Source organism: Conger conger, chromosome 7 (assembly GCF_963514075.1).
Source record: "Conger conger chromosome 7, fConCon1.1, whole genome shotgun sequence".
NCBI lineage: Eukaryota > Metazoa > Chordata > Actinopteri > Anguilliformes > Congridae > Conger > Conger conger.
The window spans coordinates 45513520-45528040 of record NC_083766.1 but is presented as its reverse complement, the minus strand read 5'-3'; the positions used below and the strand labels follow the sequence as shown (position 1 = coordinate 45528040).

At 38.5% G+C, this 14521-nt stretch overlaps 1 protein-coding gene across 1 annotated transcript in view; it reads right to left on the bottom strand.

Moving 5' to 3' along the window:
* Nucleotides 1-8453: 8453 nt before the first annotated feature.
* LOC133133658 (transcriptional coactivator YAP1-like) overlaps nt 8454-14521 on the bottom strand; it is a 47918-nt gene continuing 41850 nt past the window's right edge. Inside the window, exon 8 of the mRNA XM_061249780.1 lies at nt 8454-13602. Coding sequence (XP_061105764.1) covers nt 13364-13602 — 239 coding nt within the window. The 3' untranslated portion in view covers nt 8454-13363. The remainder of the gene's footprint in view (nt 13603-14521) is intronic.

Here is a 14521-nt window from a genome sequence, read left to right as displayed (position 1 = left end):
ACAAGTAGAAGCACCTCATACCTACCAACAAATATGGAGGTGGGTAATTGATCTTTTGGAGATGTTTTGCTGCCAGTGGTCCAGGGGCACTTTTTAAGATCAATGCTACAATTAATTCAATAAAGTACCGGGAAATTTTGGCATAGGTAGATTGTCCAGCTGGACAATGACTCTAAACATCAGAATCCACACAGAAATAAAAAAGTGAAAAAAACATCCATGTTCTGCATTGGCCATCTCCAGATTTAAGTCTCCAGACTTAAATCTCATCAAAAGCCTGTGGCTGGTGACTTGGAACTGAAGAGGGGGGTTCCGAGGATATGCGCAAATCCAAGCATATAAATGATTCTGAAAAGTTCTCCATAGAGGAATGCTAAAAAATCCCTCCAAATGTGTTCTCTAACATGATCACATTACAGGAAAAGACTCATGGCTGTTATCTTTGCCAGGGGTGCACAAAGTATTAAACCAGGGGTGCCAGTAATTGTGAAACCTGGTTTTGGGAAATCCTTTTATTTTTTTTTATTGTAATTTTTGAGTTTACAGTATTTTTTTTATCCAGGGTGTCAATAATTGCCAATAATTGGGTGTCACACAGCCAATCACATCCATATATAGTCTCTACGGTCCACCTTTTTGAAAATATGTCTGATTTAAACCTGCAACAAACATACAACATTTGCATATGCTACAAATGTGGGAGTAACTTTATTACTTTATTAGAAATAGTTTTGTTTTAAAAAAGACAATAATTTCAATAGTAATGGAACAAGTCACTACAACACACCAAGGGAGCTTCCATTCAAAATGCTAAATTAATTCATATCAACTTTTTGTGAATATTGAAATTATATCAGCACCTTGGTGGGTTTGTTTTCTGTTTATACAGCATAAAGGCTGAAAAGCCAGAACAGTTTGCTTTGTATTCTGCTTGATTAAACAAAAAATAGCCTTCTGTTTGGTATATATTTGCAGTTCATGTACTGAATAATTATAAGATATTGTAGATGTTTCATGGAGCAGAACCACACAAAGAAAAAAGTAATTTCAAAATAAATTTACCAAGTGTTACTTTTGTCAAAACTGAACAAACTGAGATGCCACAAAATTGTTGGATATGATAAAAGTCATATCCAATTGTCACATTACATGTGGCTGTACATGGAAATGACAGCTGTGATGTGGTCATATCCAAAAGGGGTAACAACTCATTTTAAATAATGCCAATGCCGTTCAACGTCATTCAAATAATTCCAATATTTCGCTCATTGCAAAGTGGATTAATTACAGTTAATTGTTTTTTGTCCCCCACAGCATAATATGAATATAATTTCAGTTGGTCTGTCGCACACATTCTGAAATATCTGTGATACATTCCTTTGAGCATTCACACAAAGGCACACATGCATACACATACATTCTGACATGAGAGATAGTGGTTTTGTGTTTCATTTGGTGCTTCTGCCTCCGGAGATCTACCGGGCAGTGGCAGATTTTTAGTTTTTTCCACAGTAATTACTTATTGTTAGCACAACCACCACCAGGTAGCATATGTTAGTCCTCTAATCCACAGCGGTCTGATGTACTTGCAGGTTTCCGACAATAGGGGAGCATCAGTTCCTCATGAGAAGTAATAAATGGTAAATGGTTGGCATTTATGTAGCGCCTTTATCCAAAGCACTGTACAATTGATGTTTCTCATTCACCCATTCACACACACACTCACACACCGATGGCAATTGGCTGCCATGCAAGGCACTGACCAGCTCATCGGGAGCATTTGGGGGTTTGGTGTCTTGCTCAGGGACACTTCAACACAGCCCGGGCAGGGGATCGAACCAGCAACCCTCCGACTGCCAGACGACTGCTCTTACTGCCTGAGCCATGTTGCCCCATGATAAAATACTTGTCAGAGGGAAACAGACATTTGAATCATGGTAATGTTTTGTTTCTATTTATACACAACTCAGATAAAAAGTTTTAACCATGGATTTATTTGTAAAGGGTGTCATTTCTGTCTGTTTTTCCTGAATTAATTTCCCCATTGGGATTTAAACAACCTGCGATTATAAGGAACATGTAGGCAACAATGTGATTGACATCACATTCTAAGATAACAAACTACAAATAAAATAAATTTTAAAAATGTATCAATATTTATTTTTACAATATTAGCCTAATACACATTGTTTGGAGAATGAACTTGTGTCATTGTTTGCATATAATGTAGGGAGGGCACCTGAAAAACGTATTTCTGGAAATCAGTATTAATATTGTGATTCAAATATCAGTTTAACCTTAAATTAACGTGTTGTGGACAATGATTGTCCTCATGTGGAATTTTAATCTGATAAATCGACTGTTTTCATGGTTTTTCACACATATTTTACCAGCATTCCATCAATGATAAGAGTAGGACCCAACGTTGTTTACATTTATGGAGTTTGAACATGGTGACGTAACAATGGCTCTTACTGGTTGATTGTATGCACTCTACACTTGTTACAGTATATCCCACATTATAACTTAAAGGTCCCAGCTGGCTGGTGAATAGGTTAAATGGATTTTAATAATAGACATGTCAGGCTTCAATCATGTGAACGATTTTACACACAATTTACATGGCAACTGTAAACCCAGCCTGTTTTACTCACAGTGGCCTAGAGAGATCAATGATGATTCAGAAAATATCAAATTTGAAAGTGGGACTTTTTGCAGTGCATTAAAGTGAATTTTTGGTGCCATTGACCGAATGTTTTCATTTTTAGCGTTCAACTGACCATGTCCAAAAAAGTATTTGTTTCAGTCATTACATCAGCAAAAGCAGCAATTTTTAAATGTGTGTAGATTTCTGATATCCAGCGTATACATAGAAATACTGTTAAAGAAACATTCTTAATCAAAGGAAACATTTGGTACAAAGTTTTTTTCCACAAACGCACATAGAAATCCAATTTAGGTAGTATTATGTCTCTTAAATTGTGCCATTTTGTCCTTACACTAAGATGAAATGCCATGTAAAAGGGGGGAAATTGCTCATTTACTGTTGAAGGGTAGCCTGACACATTTTTGAATGTGCCTGTCAATGTGGTGGCATTGTACAGTTGATGACAGTTCAGACACTGCACAGATAGCCAACAGTCTGGAATCAAGAGGATATGTATAAAATACCTTCTGTTGCTTGTATTCTGTAAAAACGATGTATTGTTTAACTTTTAATGATGATGTTCTGAACCTAAATGATTTTGTGACCTATTTTAATACAGCTATCTATTTTCAGTTCATCATCCAATAACTCTTGAAATTGCTGGAATTCTCAAAACGGCCCTCTCTATGTGGAAATCGAAGTATTGTTTGAGCTGAGGGAGAATCAGAAAGATGACTCGCACTCTCCATCTCAGAAAGCCTGCGTACGACTTGGGCTAAGGGATTAAGGCCTTCTGATCTTTTATTTTACTTTGCCAAAGAAATTCTCAAAGGGAAAGCCTGATACCAGATCCAGATTGCCATGATGTTTAACATCCTCATTTAAATGTACCAACCCATGCATGTTTTACCCTAGGAATTCCTGTCCATACAATTGGCCAAAATGCTCCACAAAACAAACAAGTAAGCTGTGGGCAACACCACTTATGTTTATACAGTATTCTGAGCTTGATAGGATGTAAATTGCAACAGAGAAAAACATGACATGCCGGGGCATGTTTCTGGCATGGTTTGGGTCCACTGAAGGGTCACTGCAAATAAATACAAAGTTATTCTGTTCCAGAATCCAGCACTGAATTTCCTGTGGAACAAAAGCAGGATTAGTCAGATGTCTCCACCTAGTGGTAGACACTAGAGACGTCAGGCTCAGTTTATACTTCAGTCACATGTTCTAATAGTTGTGCATCCACATTTCAGTGGCTCTGGATTGGAAAACACTTTAAAAAATGAAAAAGCAAAACAAAAAATCTACAGCTTTGAGTTAGGTTAGGTTCCCTTCCTGCTCAGAAACTATTCTCTCCTCTTCTTGATTGTATTCACTCGTATAGACAAGGTATAAAAAGTGACTGAAAATCTAATGTGTATTTTTGGATAAAATTCTGAGGTTTTCCATGTTGGTACACAATCCATATACACAAACTTGTTCTCCATGACCCTAGCAACCAAAAAAGAGGAGAAAAATAAGAGAGATTGAGGTCATACCAGCCCCATCTCTTATTTTTCTCCTTGCTCCTGACCTGAAAATTGATCAAGGTTCCACCATCTTTAAGGTCATTCCAACCCGTTAAATATTTATTCTAGGAGCTATAAGTAGAAGTTAGGAACCTCTAATCTTTCATTTGAGCTAGAAAACATCTGTGCATCCTTTGCAGAAGTACAGGGTGGCCTGTAGCATAGTGGTTAAAGTACATGACTGGGACCTGCAAGGTCGGTGGTTCGATCCCCAGTGTAGCCACAATACGATCCGCATGGCTGTTGGGCCCTTGAGCAAGGCCCTTAACCCTACATTGCTCCAGGGTAGGATTGTCTCATACTTAGTAGGGGTGTGAACAGATAAACGGTTAACTTAAACTGATTTGTAACCTGTTACAAAAAATTGATAACTGATAACCGTTGATTAAATTAATGGTACAGTATTAGAGTTATCAAATCATTTCTGTAGCTGTTGGTTGACTTATGGCTTATTGTAACGCTGTGTCTTTTCTTAAGGTTCACAGAAGATCCGTGTTTATTCATTGACATGCAAATTCAAACTACCCGCAAACTGAACGTAGCTTTCCACTATGCTGTATCTACAAATAAACAAAGCAATACATTATTGGACAAATGTTGCAGTAAATATTACAATACACTGTCCACAAGCAATCGGCGGCCATTTCAGAGGGTTAAGAATGCAAACACCGCATGGAATTGAATGCTACAGTGGTATAGTTGTCAAATATTTTTTGTGTGTTTTAAATCTGTAGATGTTAGTTCACTTATGGCTTATTCTATGGCGTTTCTTCATTTGTGTTCATTCGTTGACACGCGTATTCAAACTAACAGCAAATTAAACTTCGCTTTCCACTATGCCGTATCTACATAAAAATAAATGAAGCAATACAATATCATTAGACTATTTATCCATCGGATATTGAAAGTGAAAATTCCCCGCTTTCAACAAAAAATGGACGCGTTAATCTCCCCACCACGATTGTCCCACGCTATATAAAATGCATTGGAATATAAAATGCTGTTTACTGTTTACTGTTACATAAAAATATATAAAATTGTACCGATACCTGTATTGGCAGGAAAGTAAAATCATTAGACCAGTCGCCTCATGGTAAAAAGGACCCGGTGTTATATTCTATCAACCAAATAATGTGTGACCACAGAATTCTGACTGCACAACCCGGTCTGTAACAAAGTTGTTCACAGCGGCATATTTACAGATTACATGCCAATCAAGTCTATCAGGCAGAAGCCATAGGGACGAGGGATGAAAACATGAAGAATTATCATTTCAACCGATGCATTAAAAAAAATTACACACCTAAACTACAGGGATTTCTGCAACTGTGAGGTTACACTGCACAATGTCAATGTAAATATTGAAATTTGGCAATTAGGCTGACTTACCATTATCGGACTTACAATGTTGACATTTAACTATTGAGATGGCCCATTGAAAATGCAATTAAACTTCTCAGTAATTCAGTAAATTAAAAAAAAAAAAATTCTTCTTATGCCGATGACACCCAACTCTTTCTTTCCTTCCCCCCCCAATACCCAGGTCACCACACAGATCTCTGCCTGCTTGGCTGATATCTCTGCATGGATTACTTCCCACCACCTGAAGCTTAACCTTGCCAAGACTGAGCTTCTCTACATCCCTGCTATCTACATCTCTACATCTAAGTCTTCTCCGACAATCGACCTCTCACTGATTGTTGAGGACTTTGTAGTATCCTCCTCGCATACGGCCTGTAGCGTAGTGGTTAAGGTAAATGACTGGGACACACAAGGTTGGTGGTTCTAATCCCGGTGTAGCCACAATAAGATCCGTTCAACCGTTGGGCCCTTGAGCAAGGCCGTTAACCCAGCATTGCTCCAGGGGAGGGTTGTCTCCTGCTTAGTCTAATCAACTGTACGTCGCTCTGGATAAGAGCGTCTGCCAAAATGCCAATAATGTAATGTAATGTAATGTAATGTAAAGCATACGGCCAAGAATCTGCCTCACCCTGGCTCCACATGTATCTTCCACTGCCAGAACCTGCAGGTTCTTCCTCTGCAATATATGCCGTATCCGTCATCTCCTGACGGAGAAAGCCACCCAGCTCCTAGTCCAGGCACTCGTCATTTCCCGCCGGGATTACTGCAACCGGTCTCCCAGCTTGTGCCATCAAGCCCCTCCAGCTGATCCAGAATGCTGCAACCCCCCCTTTCTGATATCCCTCTTGTCAAAAAAATTAAATAATTTGCACTTACGATGACTGTATTTTTTGTTTAGAACAGCACTTCATGTGTATTTTATTAGTTATGGATGTGATGCTTTAATTTGTGGAATGTAAATATATTTTTAAAAAGATACGACCCATAGCGGTCATAAGCAGTATCGGTTAACCGGTTAACCATTTGAAAAATGGGTTGGTAACCTATTACAAAAACTGATGATTTGTCACATCCCTACTGCTTAGTCTAATCAATTGTATGTTGCTCTGGATAAGAGCATCTGCCAAAAGCCATTAATGTAATGTAAAAAATATTTTTTCTGGAAAGCTTTATGTTTTAAATAAATGATAGACCTGTGGATCCACCTCTTGCCATCTGCCCTGTCTGGAACTTACATAACATAAGGTACTGGCGAACAGGCCATTCAGCCCAGCAATGCTCACCTTTTCCTACCCCTACGTGTACCTACTGCCTAATTTGGCTAAGAGCTAAATAGAATCTAACACTGTATCAAGCCTGGTCTTGAAAACCCTGACTGTTTCTGCCTCCAGTACATGCACTGGTAAGCTATTCCACACATTGACAACTCGCTGTGTGGAAAAATACTTCCTAATATCCGTTTGAAGGAGCAAGAACATAAAATTTGCCTAATTCAAATTTTTGCGATTTCCCAGTCTTAATTTATTTTTCTTGCCCCTTTTCTAGCCTCTCCCAATGGGTGGAGCTAGGAGTAGAAAGAAAGGGAAAAAAAGAGGAGAAAGGCCTCAGGCCTCTACAATAGGATTCTCTTGAGCACATCAGTGAAGGAGATGGCACAGACATTAAAGGAACATTTTTGAAAGAAGGCAAAGAACATCTTGCAACATAGAGTGCCCTCCATAATGTCTGGGTAGTCCTGTTCAGTATTTTGTTGCATATCCTTTGCATGCCATGACTTACTGATGTCCATGACCTGTCAACACTCCTGTGATTTCTACATGGTGAAGCCAAATGCATTGTGCATTTTAACCACATGTGATTTGCTTTTATTAAAAATCTCTAATTGTGGAGTACAGAGGCAAATAAATAAATGATTGGTGCGATACATTATGGAGGGCATTGTAAGTGTCACCAGATGAAGTGACAGATTTTAGTTCATTGTGCTGTATGCTGTGTAGTGTGAGACGCATTTGGGGGCGCTAGAAAACACACTGTACTAAATTCACTGTCGTCACCCTGAAAATAGAAAATGTAGCTGAATATTAGTGAATTTAGTGTCATATTGCAATAATATTATTCTGGAATAGCATATACAGTACCATCTATATGCAGATCTTACAGTCTTTCTAACATACACTGTACATTGTATTGTACAGTACTATAAAAAAGTATTTGCGCACTTCCTGATTTTCCTCTATGACTGCATATATTTCACACTCATTTTTTAAAAGGAAAAATTCAAAAACCCTTTTTTCATATGTGAAAAAGTAATTGAGTAATTTGATCAATAAATTCAGTTGATTGAGCACAGCCAGAACATTTTTATGGAGAATATCCGGTCACTGCTCTTAATCAAAACAAGGACATGGGCTTCCTCTGCTGAAGTAAGGTGCCTGTGGTAATTGTCAACCTATTCCAACAATCCAACAGTGTCATTCATGTGTTTCTGGAACACACTCTCCAATTAGAGGAACAGGATGTTAGGCTTGGGGAGCGGGGGTCAACAATGCCAAGAATAACTTGCAGAATGTGTCAAGATTACCTGTGTGCAGTATGACTGCTGCAATGTGTGTAGGAAAACTGGTGGAAAGTGACAAGAAATAATGGCGGATTGTGTCAAGCGTAACTGGTGGAATAGTCAAGTATACCTGGTGGAATGTGTTGAGCATAACTGGGGAAACAGGTCCAGCATAACTGGTGAAATGTGTCATTTGTGGTTCATGTCAGAATGTGTCAAGCATAACTGCTGGAACGTGTTGCCGGTGGCCACTGATGTATTCAACTGCTTGAATGACCTGGCATTGGCAGTTTACATAACATGAATAAAACAAACATTATCACAAAGTATATACTTTATTCCACAATAAGCCAATAAGTATTATAAGTATTATATAAAGAGATAAAATACAACAGTTTATGCCAACATACATGCACATACATCTATTTAAAAAAATCATTATTGTTGAATATAAATTAATTGTGTGCATTTATGAATATCTAGATATGAAACCTTTAAAATGTGTGATTAGTCCTACCGCTACATACAGACAGCCATCAGTGACTATATATTCTGACAATGACAAACTACTATGTATAAAGGCATGCTTAAGTGATAAAAATATAACAGTCTTGTACCATCAATTTTCAAAAGTTATACTTATTTATATTTCGTTGCATTATTCAGCTCCAACACTGGATCTGTTCCCACCTAATAACAAAGCTACACTTAATATCAAATAAACCATGTTTGAATGCAAAGGTTGAATAGACTGCTACTCCATATTGATCTAATAAATGGCTGTCTTTTGGGTTCCCCAATATCCATACAATCAACCAAAATTAAAAATCAAAACCATTCCATGCAGGACGATGATCAGGTTTCCCTGATGCATAAAATCATGCATAAAAAGTAATACAATAAAGAAAATAGCTGTGGCTTTGAGGACATCATAACACATGGTGGTCTTCTGTTCTTTTCATAGTGTTTTCACCATGTAAACATCTGACAACAAAAAAGTACTTACTGCCAATAAAGGAAGTGTTTTTAAAGTCATCATCCCTCAACAGCCACAATACTCACTTGCTTAGATTGTAAACATAAGACAAAGAATTATGGGTGGTGCACTTGTTTTCCACAAACCCAAATCATTATGACACAGGTTAAATGCTTAACAGCTTGGCAAGAAAATATGACATCTTGTATCCAAAACTTCTAATAAATCTCCCATCTAATAAAACAGTTATCTGTGTGTGTGTGTGTGTGTGTGTGTTTGTGTGTGTTTAGCTTATACAAAAACAAGGTTGATAACAAATAGTTTTTGTTCTTTGCTCAAAAGGAAATAAAATACTCTTTGGAAGCCTTGATAAAAAGAAAATAAATCCAGATCATCAATTTCCATTGTACTGCTTGTTCGCCATTGATTAAAAAAAGTATAATACAAAACAAAGTCAGGATTACCGCTAAATCCCATATAACTGCACTAATCCACAAGCCATTGACTACCTGATCCTCAAACCAGCTAACACGTATTTTGATCATTTTTTCCTATAAGGTTCACTTTAAGGACAACTGTGGTCTGCAAAATACTGTTTTTCAGGGCCATTTCTTTAGCTACCAGGTAATATCTCTTTTTTTTGCGACAGGAGGCAGTTCTTGTGTGGGGAAATTGACATGGAATCAGTAAGCATACTGTAGCATAAGTGGCACTTGAAATGGCCGCATTAAAAGTTTACAGGTAAACAATGTGACTTTTAGTAGGGCTTTTGTGAATTGAGATTCCACTAGGGTTGCTAACTTTTTTTTCATGGGACACTGCTACTGTTTTAATAACAGGTTAATTTCAGGCAGACTGCAACTGCACCAACATACTCTCATCAGGCCACATTTTGCGCTGCAAGCTTCGTGTTTGAGTTCATAAACCCATGTTTAAGATGAGAGATTAAATAGGAGATTAAGATATCAGTACAATAAATGTCACTACTTCAATCAAACCAATGCCCCCCACTTAGATTTAAAAAGCACCATCACGGCAGATGGCACAGCATCTGAAAGGTTTCCATTTCTTTTTAAATGAGGAATTCAAATGTATTTTAGGTTCATTTTTGAGGTTGAGAGATCTCAGTTCTAGACCATGTGCTGAAAGTAAGCCTGAACCACAACTCCCCATTAAAATACGCCTAAAACCCATCCACAAGATCAGCAACATATTTTGCTCATTCATTGAACAACCCAACTTAAAAGATAATGAGAACCAAGCAAATAAAGGGAAAAAACAGGGACAAATCAGACTTAAATAAGACTGTAGAAGTTAGGTGTAAAAAACCTACCCCCTGTAAACCTTATGTATAATAACAAAAATATGCTCATGATTACTAAATATGCAGAAAGGGTTATGGTCATGTTCAGAACATCTGGCTATATATAGACTGGTGCTGCAGAACATATATTGGGCTCAATAATTATTGGCACTCACAAAACTGTAAACTAAAAAAAATTGTTATTGGCATGATTTTTACCCAAAATGTGTAAAGCAGTGTGCTTTATTAATGATTCAAAGGAACATACATTTTTCTAATAATAAAAAAAAAAAATTCTCCAAAAAACAGGTTTGTAATAATAATATGTAATAAGGTTAGAGAACACATTTGGAGGGATGTTTGAACATTCCTCCATGCAGAACTTTTCAGAATAATTGATATCCTTGGGATACCCCCCCTCTTCAGCTCAGACAACAGATTTTTCAAGGGAATTAAGTCTGGATCTCCAAAACATCAATGATCCACCACCATATTTCACAGTAAGGTGAGTCTCCTTGTATTCATTCCATTTGTGAAACATGTCAAGGGTGTGTATGGCCAAAATGTTCAATTTTGGCACATGTGGTTTTCAGAAGAAATGAGACTTCTAAATAAAAAACATGAGAGTAAATGTATTCAAATGAAAGTATATAGTCGTTCCATATGTTTGCACATAAAATATAGATATTTTTTCCATGTTCTCCATGTTCATTAGGAGTGCCAATAATTCAGAAGCCCAATATATGGATCATTCTTAATACGTCACAAACCATGTGGCGTTGACCCGTGGAGGACAACCTACCATAGAACTCAATGTCTTTTTCTGTCAAGAACAGATTCTGTAAGGTTAATTTCTGTGCAGTTTATTGTCTTTTTTTGGTTATCCAAAGATTAATACCCACCGGTGATAAGAAAATGTAATGTTGTCAACAGAAAGAAGAGCAAGGTGGATTTGCAATATAAGTAGACCATACACCAGTTTGTTCGGATCATTGTAACTGGTAAGCTTACTTTTAATGCATTCTACCATACAACTCCTCACATTCAAGCTAACCAGTGGGTTGAAAGATCCCAAGGACCAGTTTTACGGGCGCTACAAAGTACTTTCCAACAAAACCAGCTGATAAATGTTGTGGCACCTTGATTACGTATATATCCTAACTGGACATATCCCAACTCTTCTGGATGTAAAGTCATTACTAAGATTTAATTACCATCTTGCACTTGCCATCGTAGCTAGTTTGCTAGCTAGATCGCTACTGAAATATCATATACATAAATGAAACCTCTACTTGACTACTGAGTTGCAAAATGCCATGGTGTTACCGAAAAAATTATGCTGTGTGTAGAAAATCCGTTTTACAGTTCATGAGTGACTATGTGATCACACCTGCTGAGTGTAGGCTATAGGACTGTTAGCTAGTTACCTTGTTAGCTTATTTCTGTTGTGTCACCGCTTTTATGTTACTAATGCATAAATCAAGAGTATTAGTAGAATTTAAAGTTATAGCTAACTAGGCTACGTTTGAACTGAAGTGCAGCTGGTGCAACCCAGTCCTACAGAGGGCACACAGAGAGTTGCTGCAGCAGTGAAGTTTCCCCCCCTTAGATCTTTGTTTTTTTCTGTTACAGGCCAACCATCCAAACTTTATATGAAAAGTGATATTGACTGAGCACCATCATAATATTTTGTAATGGATGTCATGTCAATTAGGCGTAGTTTAACCCCATGTTTTACCACAGAAATGAATGGGTTATGGCGGCTTGTCCTCCAACACATCATCATCAAGGAAATTGTCACAAGATTAGGAACAATCCATATAGCACTTGTTTATCTTCTCAAAAACAACTGAAGGCACTTGGATGAATAAGGTATACTTAAAATTGGCAGCACAGCCAAAGCAGCAGTATTTGTAAAATGGAAACACTCAGCCATGCTCCCCCCCTTCATACACACAATCCAGTATCATCAGCAACAAGCTCCACCCACACCAGACCTTCTGACATGCTGATACCAAATCAGTACTGAGGTTGGTCTTTTCACTTTAGCTACATCATTTTTGTATAGACAGGCTCATGAAAATGAAAGATTGATAATATTAAAAACAAATAAAAACAAAACCCCACAAATGGTTCAAAATATCATAAGCAAAATGTAGTCCAGGCTGTAGGGCTTTTTCACATTGGTATAGATGAAATGTGGCCACAGATAAGGAAGGTCATGAATGTTGATTGGTTCTGAGGAGAGTAAAGATGTACACCAAAAATTATTTGGAAACTGTACCCATTTAAACACCAGTAAAATTCCAGCAGATTCGACAATGTAAAAAAAAAAAAACAGAAAAAAACACAATGTTCAGAATAAAATGATTATTTCATTTGATTGTATATTTTCAGTTAGACTTTTTCTTGAGATCCTAATAGGCACCACAGGTGTATTTTACAGTTTTCCCAGCATCTAAAAAGTTTTCAGATGTGACTCAATTCTGATGATTGTACAGTCAGGCTTCATATGATTCACTTTTTGTTTTGCTGTCACATGCATACTCCTCTGCACAAACACACACACATAGACACTCACGAACATACAAGCACAGCTAAACCAAGGCCTCTACAGACGGAGCTACACAGAGGAAGCAGGAGCTGGAGGGCTTCAATTTCTGGGCTCTCAGGTCCCATCAAACCCCCAGGTCATGAGCCAGTGAGCCCTGCCATGTTCCTCTCCTTCCATCTCCCAACATCCAGGGAGGGAAACATTTCAAAAGTAGCACCTGAAAAGTTCTGCTGGAAAGACCATTTTACATACTTTCAGAGGCGCAACTGAGTATCTACATGGCAGCGATGACCACTGTGAGAAAGTGGGTAGGGGGTTGGAGAGGGATGTTGGTTGGTTAGTAGGAGTTGCCCTTGGCCCCACCCCAGTCCTGCCCCACTCCCATCCCCTTCTCTATAACCATGTGAGGAAGCTCTCCTTGTCGATTTTGGTAGCTGCCAGCACAGACTCCATGTCATTGAGTATGTCGGAGCTGAGTGACTCCTGCAGGCTGGGCATCAGCTCCTCGCCCTCTACCGCCATGCTCTCACTCTCTACAGTGCCCAGGTCTACGTGCGTGCCTGGGATAGTGTCCAGGTAGTCTGGGAAACGGCTGGGCTGGGTGGCCATGGGGGTGGGGCCTACGGAGTCACCTGCATAAGAAAAGGTCCATTTATAATAGAGTGAGACAGGGACACATACAGTATATACAGATTATAGTTTTCGTGTTTTTTACATTTCCATATCAATCACATTTCCGTTTTTTACATTTCCGTATCAATCATTTCGATTGATCCATAATGATTCAAGTAAAAAAAAAAAAGTTATATTTTAGAGTCAGTGCTATTTTCCTGAGTTGTTGGGAAATTGTGATTTCCTATGTGACATGTTTTTGCATAATTTTCGGATGGCTATATACACTATATTGCCAAAAGTATTCGCTCGTCTGCCTTCACACGCATATGAACGTGAGTGACATCCCATTCTTAAACCATAGGATTTAATATGATGTCGGCCCACCCAGCTATAACAGCTTCAACTCTTCTAGGAAGGCTTTCCACAAGGTTTAGGAGTGTGTTTATGGGAATTTTTGACCATTCTTCCAGAAGTGCATTTCTGAGATCAGACACTGATGTTGGACGAGAAGGCCTGGCTCGTAGTCTCCGCTCTAATTCATCCCAAAGGTGTTCTATCGGGTTGAGGTCAGGACTCTGTGCAGGCCAGTCAAGTTCTTCCACACCGAACTCGCTCATCCATGTCTTTATGGCCCTTGCTTTGTGCACTGGTGCGCAGTCATGTTGGAACAGGTAGGGGCCATCTCCAAACTGTTCCCACAATGTTGGGAGCATAAAATTGTCCAAAATGTCTTGGTATGGTGAAGCATTAAGAGTTCCTTTGACTGGAACTAAGGGGCCAAGCCCAACTCCTGAAAAACAACCCCACACCATAATCCCCCCTCCACCAAAATTTACACTTGGCACAATGCAGTCAGACAAGTACCGTTCTCCTGGCAACCGCCAAACCCAGACTTGTCCATCAGATGGCCAGACGGAGAAGCGTTATTCGTCACTC